General features: G+C 44.8%; 2 protein-coding genes and 1 long non-coding RNA gene across 5 annotated transcripts in view; 1 reads left to right on the top strand and 2 right to left on the bottom strand.

Annotated features, from left to right (window-relative positions):
- The window catches only part of LOC120820903 (contactin-associated protein-like 4), a 30,172-nt gene extending 28,237 nt beyond the window's left edge, over positions 1–1,935 (bottom strand). For 2 of the 3 annotated variants that reach the window (XM_040179138.2, XM_040179140.2), the window contains exon 1: positions 1,644–1,935. In XM_040179138.2, the coding sequence (XP_040035072.2) occupies positions 1,644–1,728 (85 nt within the window). In that variant the 5' untranslated portion in view covers positions 1,729–1,935. The remainder of the gene's footprint in view (positions 1–1,643) is intronic. The other variant, XM_078104240.1, reaches the window with a different exon arrangement.
- Positions 1,936–14,623: 12,688 nt separating this feature from the next.
- LOC120820443 (uncharacterized) lies at positions 14,624–23,091 on the bottom strand. Its single transcript, XR_013467885.1, has 3 exons — positions 23,028–23,091; positions 22,319–22,408; positions 14,624–15,014 (listed from the first exon to the last, which is right to left on the bottom strand). It is a non-coding gene; the product is annotated as an uncharacterized LOC120820443 (long non-coding RNA).
- ciao2b (cytosolic iron-sulfur assembly component 2B) lies at positions 22,572–25,082 on the top strand. Its single transcript, XM_078104239.1, has 5 exons — positions 22,572–22,840; positions 23,169–23,246; positions 23,360–23,485; positions 23,561–23,606; positions 23,695–25,082. Exons 1-5 carry the CDS (start codon positions 22,721–22,723, stop codon positions 23,796–23,798), a joined length of 474 nt encoding a protein of 157 aa, XP_077960365.1. The 5' UTR covers positions 22,572–22,720; the 3' UTR covers positions 23,799–25,082.
- The last annotated feature ends 584 nt before the right edge of the window (positions 25,083–25,666 follow it).

The following is a 25,666-nucleotide window of genomic DNA, read 5'->3' as shown; positions in this document are numbered from 1 at the left end:
GATCAAACCCCAAAAGCCTGAAAAAAAAGTGTGAAATGAATGCTCTCAACTGTGGATCATTTTGAAGTTGTCATGTGGCGGCACGTGTCTCTGTGTCGTCCCACTCAGATTCACACCATTTAAAGCCCTCACAGACTCTCACACTCAACCACTGAGCCAGTGACCTTAGGGACCAGGGGTCAGGGGTCAGGATTTAGTGGTTAGGGGGGGATTGAGCCCACATAACGAGAACCCGTCACCGGCCCCCATCGGGCCCACGGCACCTCTGCACCGGCTGACACATCGGTTTCAACTTGAGGAAGACTTGGAGACTTGTGACTGCGAGTGGTAAGTCCTCCGTTATCTGACATTAGAGGCCGTGATTAGAACCGACGCTCCACTGACTCCAGATCAGCCGAGACTGAGCGATAAGACGGAGAACTGGTGGAAGTGTGAGTTTCGTCCATCGGACACGGCGGCCCCCCGAGGACCTTTCCCTGAGCAGATGATGTGTGTTTACAACGGCCATGTGAACCCTTTGGAGCTCAGAGCTCCTGGAGCAGTGAGAGGAGCGAGAACCAGGCGTCAACCGGCCTGTGTGACCCGTTACATATATTCAGTGTACATATTTATAAGATACATACATGTCCTTATAAATATCATACCATACATGTCACCAAAAACAAAAATGTGTTATAAATCCAGTGATGACGCCTGGCCTCTCATGGTGTCTCACCTCCCTTGTTCCCTCTAATAGCTTGAGTCACACGTAGCCTGCGGCGCTGCTTCAGCGCTAACACAAAGTCCGACAGGAGCCAGAGAGCCGGCTGAGCATCACAGACTCCACGGTGGACCATGATGTTCTGCATGTCTCCTCTCTGAGGAGGGTTTCAGTACTCGATCGATTTCCACAGAGAAAGAAAGCTCCTCATCTGCCAATGTTACTCTTTCACAGCCCGTAGGAAGATGAGGTGATGATATCTGTACATATCTGTGATAATATCATACGTCCCCACCGCGGTCACACTCCATCCCTCAGCGGCTCACACGTGTAATGAATCTTAAACGTTCTAATACCCATCGGATCAGCACAGCGTAGGAATCATACTAGGAAAGTTTGTGACGTTTTGTATTTTTTCAGAAAGGCAACTTACGAAAGAAGCATTAATTCTACGCAGCTTTCTTTGCTCTACAGTCAAATTCTGAAGTTTCTGGAGGGAACATCCAAAAGACATCAAACAAAATCACAGAAAACAAAAAACAGTGAACCTCTTGATGATTATTTGTGTCCCTTTCAACAAAACTGATTTATTTTGCTCCGTAGGACCAAACTAACAACATTATATATATTTAAAATCAAAAACAAAAGTTTAACTACAGACTTCCTTCAGTCGGTGCAGCTCCGCTGGAGCCTTGAGACTGGCGTGCCTTGCTTAAGGGCAACAGTTTAGTAGGTGTGAGTGAGAGGAAAGTGTTTCTCATTGAGCAGCCACATGTTTGCTCTGAAATCAGTGTGTTGAATGTAAGAAAATACATCAGAAATCACTGAATTCCCTTTTTTAGAGTCTCTGTTGCATTCATTGAATTACAAAATGCACAACTAAAGTTCCTCCAAAGAGAGAGACAGGAACGGCTCATTTGAGATGAACGCGAGTGAAACTCACCTCCTCTGGCCGCCCCGCTCCAGCCGAGCAGTATCAGGGTGACCCGCGCTATAATTCCCCAGACCTTTCCGCTCCAGAGCTCCATGGTGAAGGGTGATGCTGAAAAAAGCCCCCGACCGGGACGAGGAGAGGGACAAACCGGCCTCTCCTCTTGGACTCCACCTCCACGCCCTCACACCTCCCAGACGCCTGCCTGAACGTTCACTCCTGCTTCTGCAGGAAAGCAGCATCCGCCCGTCTCCACGGCGATGACAGCGGAGGCTACACTCTCGGCTCGGCTGCACTGCAGAGTGAGAGAGAAGGAGGGCAGTGAGGGGGGAGACTCCGAGAGAGAGAGAGGGAGGGAGAGAGAGAGGGAGAGAGAGAGAGATTGCCAAGGAAAGGTACCTCGATCGTGGAGGAGGACTTGAAGGCTCTGCCAGAGTCCTTCAGCAGAACCCCCCCCTGCAGCTCGGGGCCCATCAGCTGGTTCGTCATGTGACGATGTCCGGTGGTCACGGACGGGAGGTCCGGCACCGTCACTGCAAGTCAATTGAAAGTCTCCCACCGGGTGTAATAAAACCTAGTGAAGTTGGCAGTTTTCCCTTTAAATTGGGTTTTTTTGGTATAAAGATTGTATAAACAGGATCATTCAACATGCAGTTGAAGTGAGCAATCAAACATTTGGAAACAAATCGTTCCTGAAAAGGAGGCCCGTGAAATCAAAAACATAAATTATTTGATTTATAGTCATTCATGGCAACATGTTTATAGTCATTTGTTATTTTATATCAGGAATCAGGAAGATTTATTACCAAAATATGTTCGACATACAAGGAGTTTGACATGTTGGTTGGTGCGTAGCATCAGACAGTAAGACAATGGACAACAAGACATAACACAACACAACACAAAGAAATGGCATGTTCAATTTACAAATTTACAGTTGAACTCTATGGAATCAAATATAAGGCTCTGGGGTTGGGGGGTATAGAATAGACCATTTCAAATTAAAGGATAAGAAGGAATTTTAATTAAAAATAAAAGTTGGCAGGTTGAATTTCTTCAGCCTCTGCTGAGCTTCTTGGTGATGAAGCTGGTGTTCAGCTCCCACTTGTGGTCCTGCGTGATGACGGAGCCCAGAAAACGGAACGATGGTGATGAAAGCAGAGCTGAAGTCCACCATCGGGATCCTGGCGTTGGTTCCTGGGGAGTCCAGACGCTGGAGGATGTAGTGGAGGGCCATGTTGACAGCGTCATCCACAGACCTGTTGGCTCTGTAGGCGAACTGCAGGGGGTCCAGGAGGGTCGTCAGGTGGGTCAGGACCAGCCGTTCAAAAGACTTCGTGGCTACAGAGGTCAAGGCGACGGGCCTGTAGTCATTGAGTCCTGTGATCCTGGGCTCCTTGGAACTGGGATGATGGTGGCGGACTGGTACGTGGTCTCCAGGGAGGCGTTGAAGATGTCTGTGAACACGGGAGACAGCTTGTCAGCACAAATACTAAATCACATTTAAATAAGAGAAATACATCTTGGTCCGTGTGTTTTTTTTTCCCACTTCCAGCCTTTGTACGGATTTGTTTTTTTGTATATGTGGCACAATGACTTCACACTCATCCATCATTTGAAAACCACCACCCAATATAATAAAAGCTGGGTGAGAAAAAGGCATTTTTCTCTCTCCACACACAATACGTGTGTAAACATCTCGCTTCTGCAGAGATACCGCCGTGTTCTTCATCAGCAGCATCGTGGTTAATATCCCGGCTCGCGCCGCTGTGCTTGTTCTCAAGCGCGCAGACATCAGAGGCTCTGCGGCTGTTTGTAGCGGAGCTGACGGCAGACGACTGGAAACATTCGCTCAGCGGGTCACTGACGGACGTCGGAGCCGGTGTCGGAGTGTTTGTGAGTCGGCACCACGCAGCTTCTAGGAATAACTCCTTGGTTTGGGAATCAAATATTAAATGTTAACAACATTTATTAATAAAGTATTATGACCGATGCTCCAGTAACTACAGCACATACTCCCAAACACGCTATCACAGGAATCAAGCACACATTATGTGATTGTGTTCAAATGTCATTATATGCAACTTTATCTCTAACTTTTATTATAAAAAAACAACTTGCTGTTGGTTTAATGAGGCTTCGGTAAATTGTCTGTTTTTGGTTTGACTTTGTCGCTTGGCTCTGCAGCTGTACTCGAGCCCTGCCAGCGCTGGTTTCGTATAACTCATTTGTATTTTGCATGCCAAATGAAGCCGGCCAGGGACGGATGCGCGCCGACTCTCGGCTTTATATTCACAACAGCTGCTGCGAGCCGAGCGGGGACTCTGGCTTCGGCCTCAGCAGAACGGACCCTCAGTTCAAGAGGTGAGCGGGGACGTTTCCAAACCAACAAACACACAGCATCAGAAAACGGGATTCTGCTGTTGGCTCTAAACAAGTCAGTGTGAACAGACTCAAACACTCACAGCAGCGCCGGACCTTGTTAATCCCTTTCAATCAGCAGCTGGTTTTTGTGTCCAAACCCAACGGGGATGTTTGTCGTAAATTGGTTACTTGTAAATGCAGCACGTTAGCCTTGTGCTAGAGCTAGCAAAGTGACTGGAAAAGCCCAGTGCGAGTGTTCTGGAAGGCACAGGTAGGAATACCGAACACAAGAGATGTTAATGCTCTCTATGGTCAGCTTGAATATGAACGATTGTTTACGAAGGCTCCTGCACGAAGCGTTTCCCTCCTAAACAAACTGCACCATCTTGCAGTTTGCTCGTTACGCAGACGTGGCTTTCTTTAAAATATCGACTCGGGCTTGTTTTTCCATTATTGACTAGAAGACACGGTTGTTTTCTTTGTACTGCAGCTGACCTCCGAATAGCTGCCGTGGATACTTCCTCCTCATGAATAATGTGAGCAAACATCAATGAAAAGTCTCTTTGAAAAACCCATGTGTGGCAACCCTGTGTGTTCATTGATTTGTGAGTCTCAGCGGCTTGTAGTAGTTCACCGTCTCTCCCTCAACTTGCCTGATTCTAGATTCAAAAGGTTGCAGTGATATGCCTGCTGGGGGGGTGAAATGCCTTTTTTCAACATACTTTTTTTTTTAATTGTCTTTTTTTTTTAAAGGTCCATGAAGAAATCGACCAAATTTTTTTTTTTGACAGATTTTCTTTTTCCACTGTTTTCCATGATTTCTAGACCTAACATTTACATTATTTTTTGATGTAATATATTTGGTCTTTTTTTCTAAATATTGTCTGAACTTATATTTACTGACTTTTTTTGAATTATTCAACATAACAAATCTAGACTTTTTACTCTACATTTTTTGACTTGTTTTTCACGATTTATTTCAATCTAATATATTTCGCATTTTCCAACACATTTTAACATTTTTTTTACATAATATTTTCTACTTTTTTCCCATGACATTTTTTTGACCTGACGTTTTGGGGATTTTATTAAAAGAAATCTGAGCTTTCTTTTACTTTTTACATTTAACTTAACCACATTTAATTTTTTTTCAAAATTTTTTTTCATCCAATGTATTTTGACTTGTAAAAAAGAATCTCAGAGCGCGATGAGACTTATATTTTGAAAATCCCCTTCATAGTAAACCACAGTACACTTGGTTGAAGCGTGATATCAACTCATCCAAAAACAAAAGGCCTGGTTCCATAAGACTTTTCTCTTATCTCCTGTAGACTTTCTTAAGATAAAGTCGTGAGAAAAAAAATTGTGTCTGACTTGTTGATACGAGGACGGGTCTTCATCTGAAATACATCGTTAGACCCACTCATTATGTGTGAGTGATTTATTCCGAGCCATTTTGTAAATGTCGGGCATCGACATGCTACAAAGCCTTGAGTGTGCTTGAGCACGTCCACATGCAGCTTGTGCCCTTTTTTATTTGTAATTGGCCTTGATTTCACCACTTTACTACCTTAAACTTTAGCTAAATGATTGAAGCAGCTCTCCCACAAACACCCCGCTGCGATGCCTCGATGCATCCGGGCTTTGGTAGTTTGTGTGATCCTTTGTTCAAGGTGCAACTTTTACTTTTGTATATTCTCGGTTTGCACGAGTTGGAACCTGGAATTACCAGCTGGTCCAGTTGCAGTTTACATGTGAATGTTGTATGTCCTGTGATCTAAAGGTTTGGATGCTTCTGGTTCAAGTTTCCGTAAAGTTTGAATGTCTGATAAATAATTAAACCGTAAAAAAACAATGAAAACCAAACGAGACCAATGAGACTGAATAGGCAGATGCACATTATTGTGCATATTAATAGGAAATATTATATGTCTATATTGACATTGATATTGCACTAGTAAGGTAAGGGGAGAAATCTCACGTTGCTTTTGTTCCTACACCTGAACACACCCACCTGAACTTTAGCAGATAGGATGTATTCATTTTATTATTCCAAACACAATGATCACGTCCACAGTTCCGTCACAGCACAAAACCAGGAGGGTTCAATGCCTGGATGGTTTCTCTTACTGCTTTTCTGTGTGCTCATTACTTTAAGGGGGGAAAACTCTTACAGGGAAGATCTGAATGTTGTTTATCTTGACTCCGATTTCAAGGTACTTTTCACATAAAGAAAATGGACGAAGCCACGTTTGATCAGATCTACTCCTGTGTGTGTGTGTGTGTGTGTGTGTGTGTGTGTGTGTGTGTGTGTGTGTGTGTGTGTGTGTGTTTCCTGTAGTCAGACACCTCCCCCCTTCTGCCAAAAAACAACATGTACATGAATCACTCAGAAAGAACCAAACACATTTGACATTAAAGTACGAAACTATAATTGAGGCTTTTATTCTGAAATATTTGAACAACGGTGTTGTGGTAAATACAGGGAAGATCACGTACCAGCTTTTAATTGCAGATTAATATATTTATTTATGTTTGAGCACCTGCCTCTTAACTTTACCTGTCTAAAATAAATAATCAAATGAAATGAAACGAAACATTTTGGGCATCATGAAAGTCAAACTCTGTGTAGAGAGAGGCGTTCATTTTTAAATGGAGTGAAGCTCAAAGAGCTTTGTTGCGTTATCGTTCCATCACTAAAGAGCATTTGAAAGGAGCTTCTGGGGGGGGGGGTCGGGGGGCCTAACTGTTCTTCAGAGGCTTTTTACTTCCAGCGAGCGGTTTGCTCTTCTGTTTATAAATGTGGGAACAAGAAGCCGCGTCGCACAATCAAAGCCCGTCCAGCAGCTCTGATTACATTTCAGAAGCAGAAATGACCGCTTTTGGTTTGTGTCCAGATTTAGCCGGTTTTGTTTGTTCAAAGGACTCTGTGATTGTGAAGTTTACCTGTCATCTGCTCCCTCACACACACACACACACACACACACACACACACACACACACACACACACACCTGCTTCAAACCAAATCGGCAGTCGCAGCAGCCATTAGTGGACTATGAAATGGAGGTGAACAGATTTTGTAGCATGAAACATGGCTGATGAAGACCAGCTGCGATGAGATGAGAGATGCTGCTGAAGCTGCTCAGTTAACGGGAGTCATGTCAAAACTTTGCTGGCCACACACATTTATACATATATATAGACACACGGTCACATGTACACATTCGCCCCTTCACAAAGCGCACTGAATGAAGTGAGTGTAGAAACCGACTGCAGAAAAGGTCACCAAATAACAATAAATACAGTATATAACTACATTGATGAAATGCTTAAGAATTTTTATTACACAAGGAATCAAAGCAATAAAACATTTGTGCATACACCAGCGTGCACGTGGACCTTTTCCCTCCTCCCGCTGGAGCACGTTGGGGGCAGATTGCAGGTCGATAGCCGCCGCTTCTCTGCACCGTTTAATCGATGATTTGATGACCGCCGAGGTGTCGGGACGAGAGACTAAGAAGAAGGATTTCTCTCCGTATGGCAGGTGTGTCAGGGGCGCTCCTCCCCCTCCTCCCTCTCCTCCCTCTCCTCCCCCTCTTCCCCCTCCTACCTCTCCTCCCCCTCCTCCCCCTCCTCCCTCTCCTCCCTCTCCTCCCTCCGTCTTCCATCTGTCTCACTGTTTCACTCCAGCGTTCAGCAGAAGTGTGAAGAGCCTCTGAGACTCTTTAGTGCATGGAGGGGGGGGGGTAATGTCTTGTTTTCTCTCACTGTTTGACTCAAAACAACACAACAACAGCTGAGGACTTGTGGTGTTATTTCGGTGGGGGGCTTTTTGCAAATAACAGAAATGCAGATGTGGAGCGTTAGAGAGGGGAGCGGCCCAGATGTTGTTAGAACACCACAGAGGTGGCGAGCTGAGAGAGACCCCACATGGAGCATGTACAAGAATCTGTGTTCTATCTAGATGTGCTTTACGTTCCCTACGCGATCAGAAGACGCGACGCGGCGATGTGAATCGCTTCATCTGCTTCTCCGATGGCGCCCGACGAATCCTCACGCATCCGTTCACACAACGTCTTCTCCCTTCTAAAGGCCAGAAACACACATCAGAGTTAAATTCCTACTAACAACGTGATATCAATTAAATAATGTTGAGTCAACGTTGAGTTCATGTTCCCGTGCCGGTGTGTCCAGCTCACCTCCACCTTTTCTACAAATGACTGCACTTTAGCTCGTAGTTACGAATTCTACAGCCCAATTTTGGAAAGATCAATAAATCCAAAAGCTAAATGTGTTTTTTTAGGCATATTAGCCAAAAACCTCCACATTGACTCCATTTGCTGTTTTTACATACTGTGAAGAAGATGTGAGAAGGAACTTCACATGAAAGTGTCCAAGGAAAGTCCAGTCCTAAAGTTGGATGCTGTGTTTCGTGAAATGTCCTTTGATCGGACACGTTTTTATCAACGTATATCATCTTTCTCTTTGGTCAGTGGTCTCGTTCGTCGGCCTAAAGCTCAACGAACCATCAATCAGCTCCTCGTCCGCCGTTCAGCTCGTGCAAATCACATCGCTCTTGGAAATGTTCTCCAAAGGCAAATAACCGCATCATTAGTTGCTCTTATTTTTAGTAAATCAGGGACCTGTTCAGAATGTCTCTGTGTAAATAGAAAGGTATTTGTTTGGTGGCAGTTTCATCCCATTTAAAAGCACTGAAATACCTCTTATTATTATTCATAACAAACAGCCGGGCTGCTGAGAGGAAGAAAGGAAAGAAACGCACAGCTCTGCGCGCCTGATGACGGGTTATCAAAATTCTTGATTTAGCAGAACATAAATGTGCACCGGACTGCCCGCAGAGTGCTGCCTGGGTTTCATCATTACATTCAATATTTCATGGTCTATTTAATTATATATGCACTGCGAAGGGCTCGCTGTGTGTTTTCTAGCGGCTCGGAGCCAAGTTTTGTGGATCAAGAGGACGACACATTTGGGTTTGTGGACTTCTGCACCCTCATTGTCACACGTTTGACCACATCCTGGATTGTTTTCATCTCACCTCCATGTTCTCTAACTTCAGATTCTCCCACACCATCAGCCGGTTACCATCGCCCGGTTCTCTTTGTCCTTCTCACCTGCAGCACATCCTCTCGTCAGCCACTCACCATCCAAGCCCGTCGCATTTCTGTTCTCTGCCAGATTGTCTTGTGTGTTCTCCGAGTCTTCCAGCGGTTCTAAATTAGCCCGATATGCCGCTGTTCTGACCTCGCCTGCCTTTTGATTACGAATTTTCTGCCTGCTCCTTTTGGGATTTGTTTGCCTTATTGCCGTCTTGGTTCCGACCCCGCTTGTCCTCGTCTACAGAGTAAAAGAATCAAAGGTTAATTTGTGCCACTGAAATGTCATAAGTGTCCATATTGTGTGTTTTTTATTTTGATAATGTAGTCATGGATCATTTATTGCAGAATCTCTTCTTCCCAGACGTTACTCAATATATCTTTTCGTGTTTATCTGTTAGCTGTTTGCAGCCATATTAAAAATCGGAATATCAAATTTAAGCACCTTGAAGATATTCCGAGAAATGCTTGCTTACGCGAACAATTTACTAAACGATGAAGCTGAAACAAATCTGTAAAACCAGACGGACGACATCTGGTTGGCGAAGCTAAAGATTGTGATTCAGATGAGTACAAATGCAAACTCAGGACAAACGCGTTGGACCTTCTGATTGCTCTGCAACTTCTTCCAGCCAAAGAAATGAACATAAAGAACACAACTGACTTGTGATGTGTGGGCGTGGATTCAGCTCAACTGCTCTGTCCCTTTTATTCAGTCTTCATGCTAAGCTAAGCTAATCTGTTGATGCGTTCAGCCACATAATGCATTTATCTTGTGGAATAAATCGCCTTTCGGCAGGAAAGCCGATTGATGTTTTCCCCAATAAGTGAAAATGTTGCCTAAAACTACCGTAGTAAAGATGGACCAGTGTGTGATGTGACGGGAAGCTTCGGTGGACCTTCATGTTCTGCTTAATCCACATCCAGCCAGGTACGTTGTTTTACAGATAACCAGGGCTGCAGGAGCGAACCGGAGCGGACGGCCTCCTTCAGTGGAGCGTTTTAAATATTAATGCTGCGTTCTGTTTAAACAGGCACTCAAAGAGAACACATCTGTGCTGGGCGGCACCGTAAAACAGGAACGTAATCGTATGCAAATAGACTCAAATAATCCGGAGACCTTTCTTTGTATTTTATGGCCGACAGCGCTCTACATTGTACTCTTAAGAGTGCCGCTACTTCTATCTGCACGTCAACAACTTCAAGCACTGATGGCCGATAAATCAGGGTTTGATCTGTTTACAGTAATTTATCACAGCTCATTTGACAATGACTGTACATTGGTGTTAAAAATGGCTCATTTAGCAATTTCTGCTCCGACAAAAATAAAATAAAGAAAAACCTTCTTTATAAATCTGTTTGATCAGTGGCGGATTCTCGCATCATCGGCGGAGCGTCTCCGCCGCCACCAAAGACAAATCATCCCCCTCATTAGCACGACGCTCCGACAAAAACAGGTCACGCTTTATGTAAAAAGACCTGACACGCCTCGTATTTCTGCTGTTGTCTCATTAACGCGATGAAAGTTCACCTGATTGGAGTTTGTCGTCGGAAGCTCAGATAACGGGAGAATATCCACAGAGTGTAAAAACACACATTGAACGAACGAATAAGACATTTTTGGAGACATTGTGGTGAACAAATTGTTCATATAAACTGAACAAAAGACATTAAAGTATTGAAGAAGACCTGTAACTAGAGATTAAGACCGTAAACTCATGTTTGCAATGTTTACTGCGGGTATAAATCGAGAGTCATTTTCTCATAGACGTCCATGTGATCAGAGGAGTCGCCCCCTGCTGGTCACTGCAGAGAATGCAAATCTAATCTAAACTACAGCGTATGTAGAATTAACATTATTTGGTCCATGCAGAAAAGGTCCTCCTGAGTTTCAGAGGCGTGTCACTGAATCTTTCATAAAAACAGACTTGTATTTCCTCCTTCAGAGAGCCGCCTCTGTCTAAAGTGCTGAATCTCAAAGCAGGACTTTCTTGTCGCGCCCTGAGAACTCTGCGTGTTCCCGTCAGCTGAACCTTTACGACGCCACGTGTATTATTCATTCAGCTAGTGCCACTTCGGCCTCATTACCTGACATTAATTTCCCAAATGATAGTTGTAACAGGCCCTCAAACATTGCACCCTGTGTTTTGCAGAGGTGTCACTTTTAACTAATCACGTGGCCCTCGGCCCGAGCAGTTGCTCCATAGAAGGTTATTGTGCTTCAGGTCACTGAAAACCTTAGAAGTAACGATGAATTCTTCATTCCGAGCGGCTTTCAGCACAAAGGCGTGAGGCTGCTCGGTCCTCTGCGCTAAGCCTGAACAATGTGAACAGAAGCTCTTCGGAGTCCAGGAGGTTTCTGCTTTAATCCCGCTGATGAAGGTGCGTTTAGTAAGAAAAAGGGATTTAATGGAGCAGAGCGGGCGAGTCAGTGGTTCCTCCTCTGGTTGTTTGTGTGAAGGCGTCCCGCTCACGTGGTTACGATGCACGTTGCACAACCACAATTTGTTGGACGTCGTACCTCTCGTGGTCGAGACTTATGAATATTTAAAGATGAGATGACGCAGATGTCTGGATCAGCAGTTTAGACGACTTCATGTTCGCGGAGGTGCTGCCAACCTTCGATGCTCTTAGCGGGACGGCCGATGTCCTCGGGCGTGGAAAACGCGAATGAAGAATCCGTTTTCAGCGAGGCGATGCATGAGCCCGCCCGCTCTCGTTAACAAGCTTAATTACTGTGATTGTATTGATGGCAGAGCAGACAGTGGAGAATGTACTCAGATTACAGCGTTTACTGTCGGTGTTTACCGCAGCAGGAGCTCCTCTTCTTCAGAGTGATGCCCTGTCAATGGAGGAAGATGGAACTATACTCAGTGCTTCTGAAATGTGTCATAAGGACGAGTTCCTAGTTCTAATGTAACCACAGACATGCGCAGGAGAAAGATGTCCTCTTACTGTTCTTTGGTCATGTGTTAATTGTGTCACCGAGTCGTGTCTGTGTGTCGGGGCGGATTTCATTTTCCTCCCTTCAGGCCGGGCAGATGTGGCGGGAAGTGACGATGGTGAAAGCAGACCGAAGGCGGATATCAGCCGACTTTAGTCACGGTGAAACTTGAATCTGAATCTGCTTGAATCTCACGTCGTTATATTTTGGGATCGCTGGATATTAAAACACCAACAGACTTGTGGTTCTTCAGTTGTCCGGCTTTTGTCGTCCCCGCTGTCATTCCGCAGAGAGACGAAAGGAGACGTTGCCAGGAGGCGTCGGCCTGTCGGCAGCAGCGCGGCAAAGCAGAACGCAGCTAATCAGTCCCGAACTAATCTGCTCTGAAATAGGTCGACTTTAGTCCGCGGAGCCGCTAACGTCAGCTCTCACGGAGCAGATTGATTCTTCCCGCCTGATTAATCTCACCTTGCCTGTGATTGGCGCCGGTGATTGACTGCCCCCCCCTCCCCGGTCTGGTTCTGGGGGCTGCGGTTGCACCCGAGACTTCACCCGAAAAGATCAGCGACGAGGAGGAGAGATGAAGACACGTCTTCACCTCCGAAGAAAAGAAAAAACACGCCGTTCTGCAATTACAGGCAACTCCTCGCGCTCTTACGCTGAATACCGAGACATCCAAAAGCTCAGAGGCATAAAATGTCCAAATAGAAGTAAATTAAAGTCACTCTCGTTAAAAGTAAGTTCATTACGTTATTCAAGATCAGATGAGTCGATGTTGTCTTTAGGTGTGAAGGCGACTCCAAACATGCCTGTGACGCACACACACACACACACACACACACACACACACACACACACACACACACACACACACACACACATTTGTCTTATTAATTCAGTCCCATACGTTGCTGGTTTAACAGCTTCTGCTCTCCAATAAATCACAGCCCCAATTTCTTGTGGAGCAAAAACATACTTGAAAGAACTTCAAGGTGAAGATCAGCTGGAGCTGGTTTGTTGTAATTAATCCAGTGGAGTAGGTTTTTTTGGGGGGGTTTTGCCTTTTTGTTTCCTTTGTGAAATGAAACCTCTCCCTTGACCTTCAGTCCCTCTGACACTCAGCTATGAAACATTTAGATACACAAAAGACGCAATAATTATCTAATGTATATTAGACTGTAAATCCCTTTGAGGCACATTTGCGATGTTGCGCTATACAAAATAAAATGAATTGAATGTTAGATCCAAGGGAATTTTATATCATACCATTACATGAAAAGATAATGTCCAAACACCCTCATTATAATAAACCTGTCAGACTTCTTCAACGTGATTTCACTTGAAAGTGGTAAACCGTAAACGTTGACCACAGTCAGCCAGGCTTCAACCCTATGTGGTGTTTTATATTGTGTCCCGTAGTCATCCGTGTTACCACATTTCCTTCAGTTCACCTGAATCAAAGCTAAAGACAAAATTAAGTGGAATGAACAAGCTGGAGGACTTTTCTTGCGTCGTCCCGGTTGGACGTGTCCTCTAATTAGTAACCCTGCTTTTATCACATGTATGTGTCATTTGTCGTGCTCACTCAAGGTAATAGGATGCATGTGTGCCTCTTTCCTCTCCTGATTGCAGCTCTTTGCCTCGGGGTGAAATGAATAACCCTCGTCCCGGAGAGGGTTGCAGTAATAGATTTAATGGTGTGGAGTTGGAGTCTTGCCCTCTTGTTCAGCTGGTGGAGACGGGGGGGGGGGGGGGGTCTGATGTATCGCTAAATGATCAATTTAAAAAGGGGGAAGAACTGCCATTCAAACAGCAGATTGGCCTTTCTAGAAAAATCTCATTAACTCAGGAACATGTCATTCCCCAAGTCACTCATCAAGACAATGCGCGGCGAGAAATTGCCCCTTTGCACCGTGTGGAGAGAATTGATGTTCAGCACCCTGTTCACCAGCGCTGAATGGCAGAGATGCAGATTGCTGTCATGTCCAGTTGAAAGGGGGGGGGGGGGGCGAGAGGTCGGAAGAGCTCTTCTTCATCGCTCCAAACTACAAAACCAGGTATCTGGGTCGAGGAGACGGCGACATACGATACACTAACATGTAGTCACGTCCTCAAACGATTACAAGAAGCGATGGAGAAAGATGAAAAAAGGCCAAAGAGACAAAACCGGCCGGCTGACGGGAAGTTAGTCAAGAGGCGTCGGGTGTTTTTGCTCTTAACCTTTCGGGGGGGTTACATTAGCTAATGGTGTGCTTTGTTCCCAATGGTCTCGCATCACATGGTTGGGCATGAAAAAGAGGACCCGTCCAGTTATTTGCTATTGCATTGCATCGGTTACTGAAATTCAAAATAAATAGTTATTCGATAGATGTACCGACCTGTTAGAACACGAGATTTACAAAGACATTTGTGACATTGTAAACAATTGTCTGCTCTAGTTAGCTATTTATTTTATTTTATTTTATTTTAAGGCAAAAGAAGCGATTCGTTGGGTGCGGTTGTCAATACTTAACACAAGCTGCGCCGCATATAAATTGCAGATGTTCACAAAGCAAATAGAATGCATTTTATTTTTTATTCTTGTATTGTTGCATTATGCAAATAAAAGCATCCCTCCCTGCGTGCGAGATCGCTTTAAGTGATCCAGGGGAATGTTACAAGGTTATTACCGGCCTCTCTGCTGAGAGTGGAGCTGGAGAGGGAACGCATGCACGCAACAAAACACAGGTGGAATAATTCAAAACAAATGTTCTCCCTTTTGTTCTGATGGCGTCCACAAACAAGAGGAAAAGAGCGCGTGAATACTGAACCGCCCGGGGGGGGGGGGGGGGTGGGTTCGCTTGTCCTCCTCCAGGTTTCAGCAGGGTTTGAATCAGGACGGAGTAGCTGCTCGGCTCTTAAAGCCGCTCTGGCTTTTCTCTGATGGATCCCCAACGATGCATCGAGTCGCAGCATGCTAACGGGAAGAAGAAGGCGATGAGTTAACAGCTTGTGTGTGACACAAATAAATGTTCATTTACAGCGTGGACTCAAGGTTTTTAACTTCAACACCTTTTTATACAATTTGCTTCGAAAAGTCCTGAGTATCCCGAGTTGACCTTGAAGGATTCTTGAGATAGATCTGATCTGTGTGTATTTTATTTCGCCCGTTTTATTCCAAAGAACGAACATAAAGAGGAAACTCAAATGGAAACATTTCTTCGGAAACTGAACATTGTGCATCACAGGCTTTGTTTTAAATACAGTTCACACAATAAGGGCTACAATATAAATAAAAAAATAACAATACAACTAAAAACCTCAGCCTGCTAAATTAAATTCAAAAGAGATATTCAGTTCAAAAGTGGGAAGTAAGGAAACAACAGTTAGTTAACACACTAAACAGAATTAAATTAACAGTTTATAGTCTTCTCATAAGATAGAATTGTATTAAATATTGTGTTTAACGCATGTTTCTTCAGTATTAAAAGAGTGTTTTTTCCGGTGTTTCTTGAGGTTCTCATAACTATTTCATGAATCCAGAAGTGCAAAGAGCTGTTACATGTCTGTTACATGTTTCTTTCCGCCTGGGTCACGAGCACGAGGAGGCTGAAACCCACACGGCGACATCAGTGGGGCCCTTAACAAAAAGCGTCTCATTTAAAATAAGTCGTCTCTTGCTGGACAGACAGACAGACAGACAGACAGGTATACAGACGGGTTTTACTCCCTTAGTGGAAGTTGGTTAAACAGAACTACCTTTCTCCCCTCGATGTCTTGATTAAAGCGCCCGTTGCTGTGGACTTTTTTCCTGCGTTCAGTCGCTTCCTTGTGGAGCCGAACATGAATCAGACGGAGAGGCCGCGCTGACAGACCATAATTACGGCAAAAGGTCAGCGCAGACTCGATCTGCTCTAATGACGGGAGGGGAAGAGTTGGCCGGAGAGCGCTGGACCGGGCAGCGACGCAGCTGCTGCTCGTCGCCGAGCTGTTACAACCACAACATTTACACTTCAGAACCGTCGTTGTTGCTCCTGTAAGACATTACTGTTGATGCTCTGCTGCTGAAGTGAACAATCAAAACTGATTTTATTGGGTTTACATTTCGTTTTTTCCTCCACAACGATCTGATAACGGACATTGTGTCATGGTTTTAAACGTTACCATTTTAACATTGAAGAAATCAACCCTTTGCTAGGCCACCCCTCCCCAAAAGTCACTTGTTCTGGAGCAGTTTTCCCACCATCTGCTGTTAAATTACATTATTTGCAACTGTGAGGAACTCTAATGTTTCCATTTCGCCGTAATTCTATTGCACTTTATATCATTTCTCACTGCTCAAATGTGTCTGGTTGTTCTCATGTGGAGGTGTGAACTGAACTCAACGGGACCGATGGACGATATACAACAGTCCACTTCACTGTAGTCCACTTCACTGCAGTCCACTTCACTGTAGTCCAGTTCCCTGCAGTCCACTTCCCTACAGTCCACTTCACTACAGTCCACTTCACTTCCCTGCAGTCCAGTTCCCTGCAGTCCACTTTCCTGCAGTCCACTTCACTACAGTCCACTTCACTTCCCTGCAGTCCAGTTCCCAATAGTCCAGTTCACTGTAGTCCAGTTCCCTGCAGTCCAGTTCCCTGCAGTCCACTTCACTTCCCTGCAGTCCAGTTCCCTGCAGTCCACTTCACTACAGTCCACTTCACTTTCCTGCAGTCCACTTCACTTCAGTCCACTTCCCTGCAGTCCACTTCACTACCGTCCACATCACTGTAGTCCAGTTCCCTGCAGTCCACTTCACTACCGTTCACTTCACTACCGTCCACATCACTGTAGTCCACTTCACTGTAGTCCAGTTCCCTGCAGTCCACTTCACTACAGTCCACTTCACTTCACTGCACTCCACTTCACTTCCCTGTAGTCCACTTCACTGTAGTCCAGTTCCCTGCAGTCCACTTCACTGTAGTCCAGTTCCCTGCAGTCCACTTCACTGTAGTCCAGTTCCCTGCAGTCCACTTCACTGTAGTCCACTTCACTATAGTCCACTTTACTACAGTCCACTTCACTTCCCTGCAGTCCAGTTCCCTGTAGTCCACTTCACTGCAGTCCACTTCACCGCAGTCCACTTCACCGCAGTCCTGTTCAGCCACCTTCAGAAATAACAGCGTTCTCTTTTTAGTGACCCAGGTATTAAACTAAATGTGACGGTTGTGTGTGGAGCCAGTCATCCGTTGACTTTCTTTGATGATTGTATCATTTGCACATCCACAACAAGCTGATTGTTGGAAAACCTGAACATACCGAAGGTGTTTTAAGGCGCGTAGTCTCCTAGCTTGGATAACGTGCGCGGTTCCCTGTCAGGGTAAAAGTGCTGGAGCACCATCGTAGATGTGGAAACTGTGCGATAACAAGCGGAGGTCAGAATGGATGCAGCAGCAGAAGTCATCAATTACACAGGGATCAGTTGTCACCTCGGCCAGTGTGGTTTCGGGGGAATGGAGAGATAAAAACACAGGCAGGAACACGTCAAGAAGATTCTCATGTGGTTAATTCAGTTCCTCCAACATTTCCAAGCGCTTCCATTAATCTGAAGTCATGAGATGACAACATAAAATGTGGATTTCCAATGAACACACAAAGATGTTTGGCGGAACATTGGGGAGATTGTGTTTGTTTAAAGGTTTGAGGTTGAATCAATATGAAATCCTGTCTACTTCTACACCCTCATGTGTCAACGTCCGACGCTCCTACAGAGTAAACGATCCCGCACTACCTCAGTCAGGGAGCATCCATCAGCCTCTTTCCAACAAGCAGGGAATCTGATTGAAAGGGAAAAGAAATGTGAAGCGGTCCTGAGACTCGCTGGCAGCTGAGTGAGGGGGTTGTTTTTTATAATTGAAAAGTGTTTCTTTTTTGATTTTCTGTATGATTTTAATTTATTTTTGTAATTTCACAACGATGGTGTAAAGTGTCACCCGAAGAGACACCAACCGGCACGAAGAAGAGCCGATTAAATAACTGCAAAGAAATGTACAGTGATGATGAAAAGAGGCAAAACAAAGAGACACAACTTAAAGTAATAACAAACTGATGCAAAGTAACGAAAAAGCTCACAGAGTACCAGGAGACACTAAATCGCCTCCGGATACACAAAACAAATCCAACGGGACACTTCTGAAAACTACTTTTTCAGTGCAAATTAGGCATTTAGTATTTTCCGCAAACTAAAAAATGCAACAGTGTCTCTGAAAGCTGCTACAATCGCATGATAAGGCGTTGACACCTTCGTGGCTTTGGAGGCACAAATGTGAGTCTCCTTTCACCAGCAGTGCCTCACACAGGAAGATCTGACCGAGTTCTGATGTTCAAATGTCTTTTTCAGTATTTCCAGCACCAGGCTGCTCACACAATACAAGACTAACCGAAATGCCCTGCAGGGAGAAATCTACGGTCCAGCCAGAGTAAAAGCCTCTGGAATGTAACTGCAGCCAAAAGAGATGAGAAACAGAAAGAAAGAATAAGAAGCGCACGCTGTGCTATCTTCTAAAAGCAGATATTTTCTGTTTCCTCCCACACGTGTAGTCGAAATGTTTACAGTCAGTCCGAGAAGAAAACGAGGGAACAAGGCCAATGGTGGAAAGTCAAAGCCTCCGTCCGTCTCTCAACCCTCTGGAACGCAGCCACAGAAAAACCAAAAGGCGTCTCGCCTCCTGTTCTGGCCGGCGTGCATTTGGAGGATTAACTCAAACCGGAAAATATGACCTGCGAGGGGTTCGGCCCACACCGAGCTTCGAGCCCACGATACGACCCAGCTCTGAAGATTGTGCAGAGAATTAAATGAGCCGTCATAGATTTCTGGACTCAGCTGAACCGACCACACACACACACACACAGACGCTTTGGCTCTGCTCACAGAACCTTAGTTACGTATCAAGCGTCTTTCATATCGGGGCGCTTCGGTAACACCGGCAACTGATTACTTAGTGATCTTGAAATGGTGACGACGGAGTTCAATTTTAAAAAGCTGATTGAAATGAGTGTGAGAATGTTTTCACTTGTTATGAAAGCAGGATCCTCCTCCTCCTCCTGAGAAGAGACCCTGGTGCACAGAGACACTAGCGCTTTAGCTCAGACTGAGGGGATCTTCAGAGCACGATGAAGTGCTAGTTGACAACAGCACAAGTGAACACTGAGAGATTTGTGTGTGTGTGTGTGTGTGTGTGATTGTTGGATAGCGTTGCCACCGCCAGAGAGACAAAGTGGCAATAAACGGTTGCAGGTTGCCATCAGGGAGTTATTGTCGCTCACCCCTTTGTCAAGGTTCATCCCTCATCCTCAACAGCCAGAGCACACTGATAGCAGAGAGCGCTGTGGGCGAGAGTCTGTTAAATAAAGTACAAAGGGAAAGAGGCATTAATCTGGTGGAGCTGCGGGTTTGGTGTTTTCTTCTCTGGTTTACGGTTGTATTTCTGGACACAAGCGCTGAACTTGATGCATAAATAACCTTAACTGCTGCTAGAAGTGTCTCACTTTCCTTCTGAACTGAAGTTGGGTTCATGTCAGCGTGGCTGACGTGAAGCTGAACTGGATGCGTCTCATCAGCTCTCGACTTTTTGCTGGGAGGAGAGTGGGCGGAGTCAACAAAAAACTCCACAATCTACACGTTATTTAGCAGGCTATACGACATCGCCATGCTTACTTGTCGTTATTAAAATATCAAGCTTTGTACAAAGTGGGACTGGAACAAACAGGACCTGTGATCGAGTCAGGGATGTTTTCTGTTCTTATGTTACATTGTTTGCGTAACATTCATAGTTCGTGCCTGATAATGCTCCAAGAAGAACTATGAGCACCAACATTAGCCTGGAAGTGAGAGGATTTTATGGAACAAACCTCCTCAGAGACACTTTAAATTTTAGCAATTTAACGGCGCTGTGACTTCTTCTCAATTATGATTAAACCCAAAACTTTTCCTCTGGCTAATCTGTTTACGACACCGAGTCACCCTCTGCCGTCTCTTGCTCGCTTGTTGCGATGTTTCTGAATTATTCACATTAACATGAAACAATGAACACACTTCTCAAATGTAAATGAGGAAGATTCATGATAGTTATTCATGTCGCTGAGACGACAAGGTTAAAAAAGGCCTTGGTGGGCTGACGTCACAGTCCACAGATCCACACATTTTGGAATTGGAAGCGTTCGGTTTAGTGTTGTTGAATCTGGGAACCCAGCTGGCTGCAGTCTAGAGGTTCCCTCTCTGGGTTTTGATGAGATGAAATAAAAACTTTATTCATGATTTCTGTGCAGCGGTTGCAACGGAACGGGAGGAGAGTGCAAATATAAGTATCATATGTAAATATCATATTAAATTATAGATGCCCAGTGTGGCAGCAGGAGGCATTAGGTCACAAAGACTGCGCTCGTGTTCGCATGGCTACGTGGGAAATAATGGAAGGGTTGTTTTCATCGGGTTTTCTTGTTCTTAACAAATCCAATTCTGCAGCTGTGTCCAGACTGACTCCAGTGCACATGAGGGACGGGGCTCCAAATCCGCCCCAACGCCGGCTACTTTTGAGCCTCAGGGGCTCCCGTACTTGTTTCCTCAAAGGCTTCTTTCACGCGAGAGTATTCTCAAAGGTGATATTGGGAAATCTTGAAGTTGCTTGTCCAAATTACAGCAATTAGAAAAGTGTTTTGCCCTTTTCCTCCGCTGCTGCCCTTCTGCGTGACATTTATATTACTAAGTGTCTCGTAGGCGTCAGCAGCCATATGCGGCCTCATTATATTGCATGCAAACTTATTTCAAAAGGTGGACGTGTTGTGATCGAGTTTCTCATATCGACCCGTCTCCTGCGTTTAGACTGACTTAAGCAGCTCATTGAGATTCTGTCCTGATGAAATCCACACGGTGGAAGTACACATGTAAAGAATGTAATCATTTTTTCCTCAAAAGGTTATTTCCCTAGATCGATCTCTGATAGAAAACGGGCACTTCACAGTAGGACTTAATGTCCTGTTCAGATCTTTTTGGATGTTTGACAATTCTATTTGTGGACACCAATTTCCCCTTTAATATAAAAAGATACAGTTATGTTTATGCTTCCCAGAGAGATTCATTAATTGTTTTTTCGGAAACACTAAAAGATACAACAAACCCATTTTCCGGTTTATATTCTAAATCATTATATATATATAACATAAAATAAACCATTGAATGGATGAATGGATGAATTATTCACCCAAAGAGTCGCTATTTTCGGCTTGCAAGAATAGTTGTGTTGCATGCATTGTGCTGACCAGCTGTCTCCGGTGTTCAGACATCAACCCCTCCCTGGAGACCACGTAGATTTCACGTAGATAGATGTAGATTTCAGGAATAACAGAGTCCCACCTTCCCCCGTCACCCTGTGAGACTCACCCGTCACCACTGTGGACTCCTTCCGTTTTTCTTTTTTTCCAAGTGGGAGCTGAACATCAGCTGCATCATCTCAGCAGTTGTTCCTGAGGCAGCTGAAGAAATTCAACCTGCTAAAGACGATGATGGTCCACTTCTACACGGCCATCATGGAGTCCGTCCTCTGCTCCTCCATCACCGTCTGGTACGCTGCAGCCACAGCCAAGGACAAGGGCAGGCTGCAGCGTGTCCTCCGCTCTGCAGAGAGGGTGATCGGCTGCAATCTGCCGTCCCTGCAGGACTTGTTCGCTTCCAGGACCCTGAAGCTAAAAAGATGGCAGCCGACCCCTCTCGCCCGAACAAAACCTGTTGGTGCCCCTTCCATCTGGCAGGAGGCTGAGGTCCATCAGGACTAAGACCTCCCTCCACACCAACTGTTTCTTCCCGTCGGCAGTCGGGCTCATCAACAGAGCCGGTCCCCCACTGACTGACTATAACACTCCACCGGTCACTCCCCTTCACACTCCACATGCACAGAAACTGGTCACTTTCACTTGTCACTTTCTGCTAGCTGGTGCACTTTATTTTTTAACTTTTTAAAAAACTTTTTATATTTTTAACTTTTATTTTTAATTTAAATTCCTATTGTTGTTGCACGATGTTGTCTCATCTGTCTTGTTGTTCATTGTCTTACTGTTTAATGTTACGCACCAACCGCCAAGTCAAATTCCTTGTATGTCTGACATATTTTGGCAACAAATGTTCCGGATTCCTGATAGTTAAAAGTTATTGATCCCTCTTTTACTGAAACAAACTGATTATTCTAATTACAGAGTTCCCCGATATTAAGGTAGCTCAATTAATCACATCGTTGTGGCTTTTACCTGTGAATCACTCTCCTGACTTACTGACTGGGAGGTATTTCACGTTGCAGGCTGCACAGTCCTCGGGCTCGAGTGGGTAGTTTCCGCCACCTGCAGGACAAACAGGAAGTCACATGCTGACGTACATTTGGAAGAAGGACTTTGCTTACGAGTAATCTCAATCATATTTTGGGATCAAATGCTGCAGTGCATTCATATTAATTTCCACCTCGTTTCTCCCACCGCCGCGTGCGGCACATATTCCGATGAACAACGTGAAGCGCGCGCTGCCCCTTTTTAGACTTTCTCTTTCGCTTTTTTGGGCCTTGTCGCTTTCCGTCGTTTCGGCGAACACTGGCGCTGGCGTAGTTGTGCGCTGCGCACATCTTTTGACTAACGTGGACGCAGTTAACGTCTCACAGCATGTCCCAGTTAGAGAACGCCAACCCGGTGATCTTCCAGCGGTCCGGCGACAGGCTGCTGACGTCGAACGACGAGGACGAGGACGTCCACGACCCCATTGACGACAGGGAAATATTCGATATCCGGTTTTAGCCTAAGCTAACGGTTGCTATGCTAACCGCGTCACTTAACACCGCGTTTGTGCTCGTTAAAGTGCATTTTTAAATAAACTTATTTTATTTTATAGCCACGAATTTAAATTAATGGGATTAATACAAAAACAAATGTAGCTACTTATGCAATCGAGTGACTCTCTATCACCATGTACCTTTGTTAAAAACAGACCATTGCAGTAGTTGTCATGTCCCCCATAATAAGAACATACGGACTACACAGGAGTGCTGCACATGCGCACACGGGTTGTGTTGTTTTGATTGTGTTGCCTTAGATTCTTTAACTTGAGTCACATCTGATCAGAGCCATCAACGACCCGGAGCATCCTCTGTCCCTGGAGGAGCTCAACGTGGTGGAGCAGGTCCGCGTGCAGGTACCAACCAGCTACCAATGTTCTAATTTTTAAATAATTAGGTTCAATTAGACAAACGTCCTTCACAATTATTCATTGGGGTTTGTTAATTACGTCGCTTCCTGTTTCCTCAGGTCAATGACGCAGAGAGCATCGTGGGCATCGAGTTCACGCCCACGATCCCCCACTGCAGCATGGCAACACTCATTGGTCTGTCAATCAAAGTCAAGCTGCTACGCTCTCTGCCAGACCGGTTCAAAGTATGTGTGTGTGTTCTAATGACTTGATATAAACACACCACGTGGGATGAATGGAGTTCTGTTTGTTCTCCTCAGATCGATGTCCACATCACTCCTGGGACTCACGCCTCAGAGGAAGCAGGTAGATGCGGAGACAGAGTGGATGATGGGGGATGTTACATTCATATTTCCAGCAGCTTTTCTTACCGGGTTGGTTTTACGTTGTGCAGTGAACAAACAGCTGGCGGACAAAGAGAGAGTCGCGGCGGCTCTGGAGAACTCCTCACTGCTCGAGGTGGTCAACCAGTGCCTGACCCCCACCAGGGGCATCTGAGCGGCCAATCAGCGCTGTCGTCTTTGCTCCTCTGAGCCATCGGGCGGCCAATAATGTTTGACTCTTGACCTTTGACCACTGAAGGTTGCGCCGAGCTCTCTCTCCACCCGCACGTCTACGGAGCCAAATCCAGGTCCAAACTTTTAATCATTTGAAAAATACAACAATGTATTCAAAATTAAAAATAAGTTTACATTTTTTTGAGTTAAATTTTTGATTTTTGCTGTATTTTATTTTTCGGCTGTAGATTTTATATTTTAAAGTCTTTTTTTCACTTTCGGATTGTGTTTTTTCACATTCAGGGACTTTTGATCCTGATGTGGAAAAGGGGGCAGGGCATCAACTGAGAGGGGCGTGTAATCATGAGTGACAACTTAACGAAGGTTCGGACCTCCCGGTTCAATAGCTGGTCAGCGAAACGTTAAAACACAAACGAAATCCTCTGTTACCATGGTGATGTCGCTTATCAGACGGCCCCTGCGCACAAATGATGGTTAATTGGGGTTGTAGCTGGTTGTCGACATCACTGCGGTTACAGAGAGGTGTCGTTTATGTTTTAACAACGTTTCGCTGACCAGCTATTGAACCGGAAGGTCCGAATCTGTCCCCAGCCTTATTTTGTTAAGCTGTCACTCATGATTACACGCCCCTCTCAGTTGATGCCCCGCCCCCTACGCCAGGGTCAAAGGTCTGAATGTGAAAAAACACAATCCGAAAGTGGAAAAAAGAAAATGGAACCTGAAAATACAAAATCTACAACCGAAAAATAAAATACAGCGAATATTAAAAAATATATTCAAGTGAAGAATAGAAAATAAATATTTTATAAAAAAAAAAAACACGAGTACAAACTATATTCAACCCCAAAATACTTTTCGTCCACTTATTTTTATTTTGAATACATTGTTTTTTTTTTTTAATGTTCGAGACCAAAACTTAAACTTTCAAGTTCATTTATTTTTCAAACAATCCAAACTTTTGGCCTGAATTTGGCTCCACGCACATCCTGCATCACCAATCCAGGTGTGAACAGCTGGAACGGTGGACACAAATGCAGAATAACCTCTGCATCTAAAGAGTATTAAAGCAGAATATTTGGGTTTAAGTTGTGACATTTTTCTTTCACCTGGAATTTTTGGGGTCATCGATGTATAATAAATATGAAACTGCCTATTTTATATTCTAATTCTAACGTATGCATTTCATAATTTTTGGGACTATCCCAAAACTGTATATATTATTGATGCTGTTGACATTTTATTAAAGACGGAAATGGATACTCAATAACGATACATTTTCTTGGTTTTCTTTTGTTGATTTAACCTTCTAAGAGTCTTCCTTCGGAGGGCTGGGGGGTTGGCGGTTGAGGTGGCGTCTCGTACCACTGACCATGAACTAATTTATAAATATATGCACGCAAACATGAACGTATTAAATTGTATTTATTTATGCACGGGTCACAAGCTGTGTGTGTGCATTTAGTCCAGTTGGAAAGGACTTGACTGCACGGTGTTCTTTCTGAGGCCGTGTAGTGGTGGTGCTGTGAGTGTTGTGAAATGTGAAACGTGCCGACCCATAATGATTTTATTCCAACAGTTTAGTTTAAAAGCAGCGATGAACTCAACGCAATAAAACATCTTATCTCCCAAGTCCACGTTCATCCACCAGGAGGCGTCCTCCCTCTTTTCCTTCGCATCCGGTGTGGGCGGTTGGTGATGAGAAGTCCATTTGATCTGAGGAGGCCATCTGGCACTGTGAGCCCCCAGCACGGAGTGGTCCAACATGCCGTCCACCCACTCCCACCTGACTGGACTCACTGAGCAGCTACGCTTTCTGTTGCGTCTCACTCAACCAGACGAGATCTCCCG

The sequence above is a fragment of the Gasterosteus aculeatus genome, chromosome 6 (genome assembly GCF_964276395.1).
Source record: "Gasterosteus aculeatus chromosome 6, fGasAcu3.hap1.1, whole genome shotgun sequence".
Classification (NCBI taxonomy): Eukaryota; Metazoa; Chordata; class Actinopteri; order Perciformes; family Gasterosteidae; genus Gasterosteus; species Gasterosteus aculeatus.
This window is presented reverse-complemented; position numbering and strand designations above follow the sequence as displayed.

What these genes read in the sequence shown, in the direction of transcription:
- ciao2b (XM_078104239.1), top strand. Translation starts at nt 22,721, where the DNA reads ATGTCCCAGTTAGAGAACGCCAACCCGGTGATCTTCCAGCGGTCCGGC. An exon ending in ACGACAGGGAAATATTCGAT is followed by an intron (nt 22,841 to 23,168) that starts ATCCGGTTTTAG and finishes CTTGAGTCACAT; the next exon opens with CTGATCAGAGCCATCAACGA. An exon ending in CTCTGCCAGACCGGTTCAAA is followed by an intron (nt 23,486 to 23,560) that starts GTATGTGTGTGT and finishes TGTTCTCCTCAG; the next exon opens with ATCGATGTCCACATCACTCC.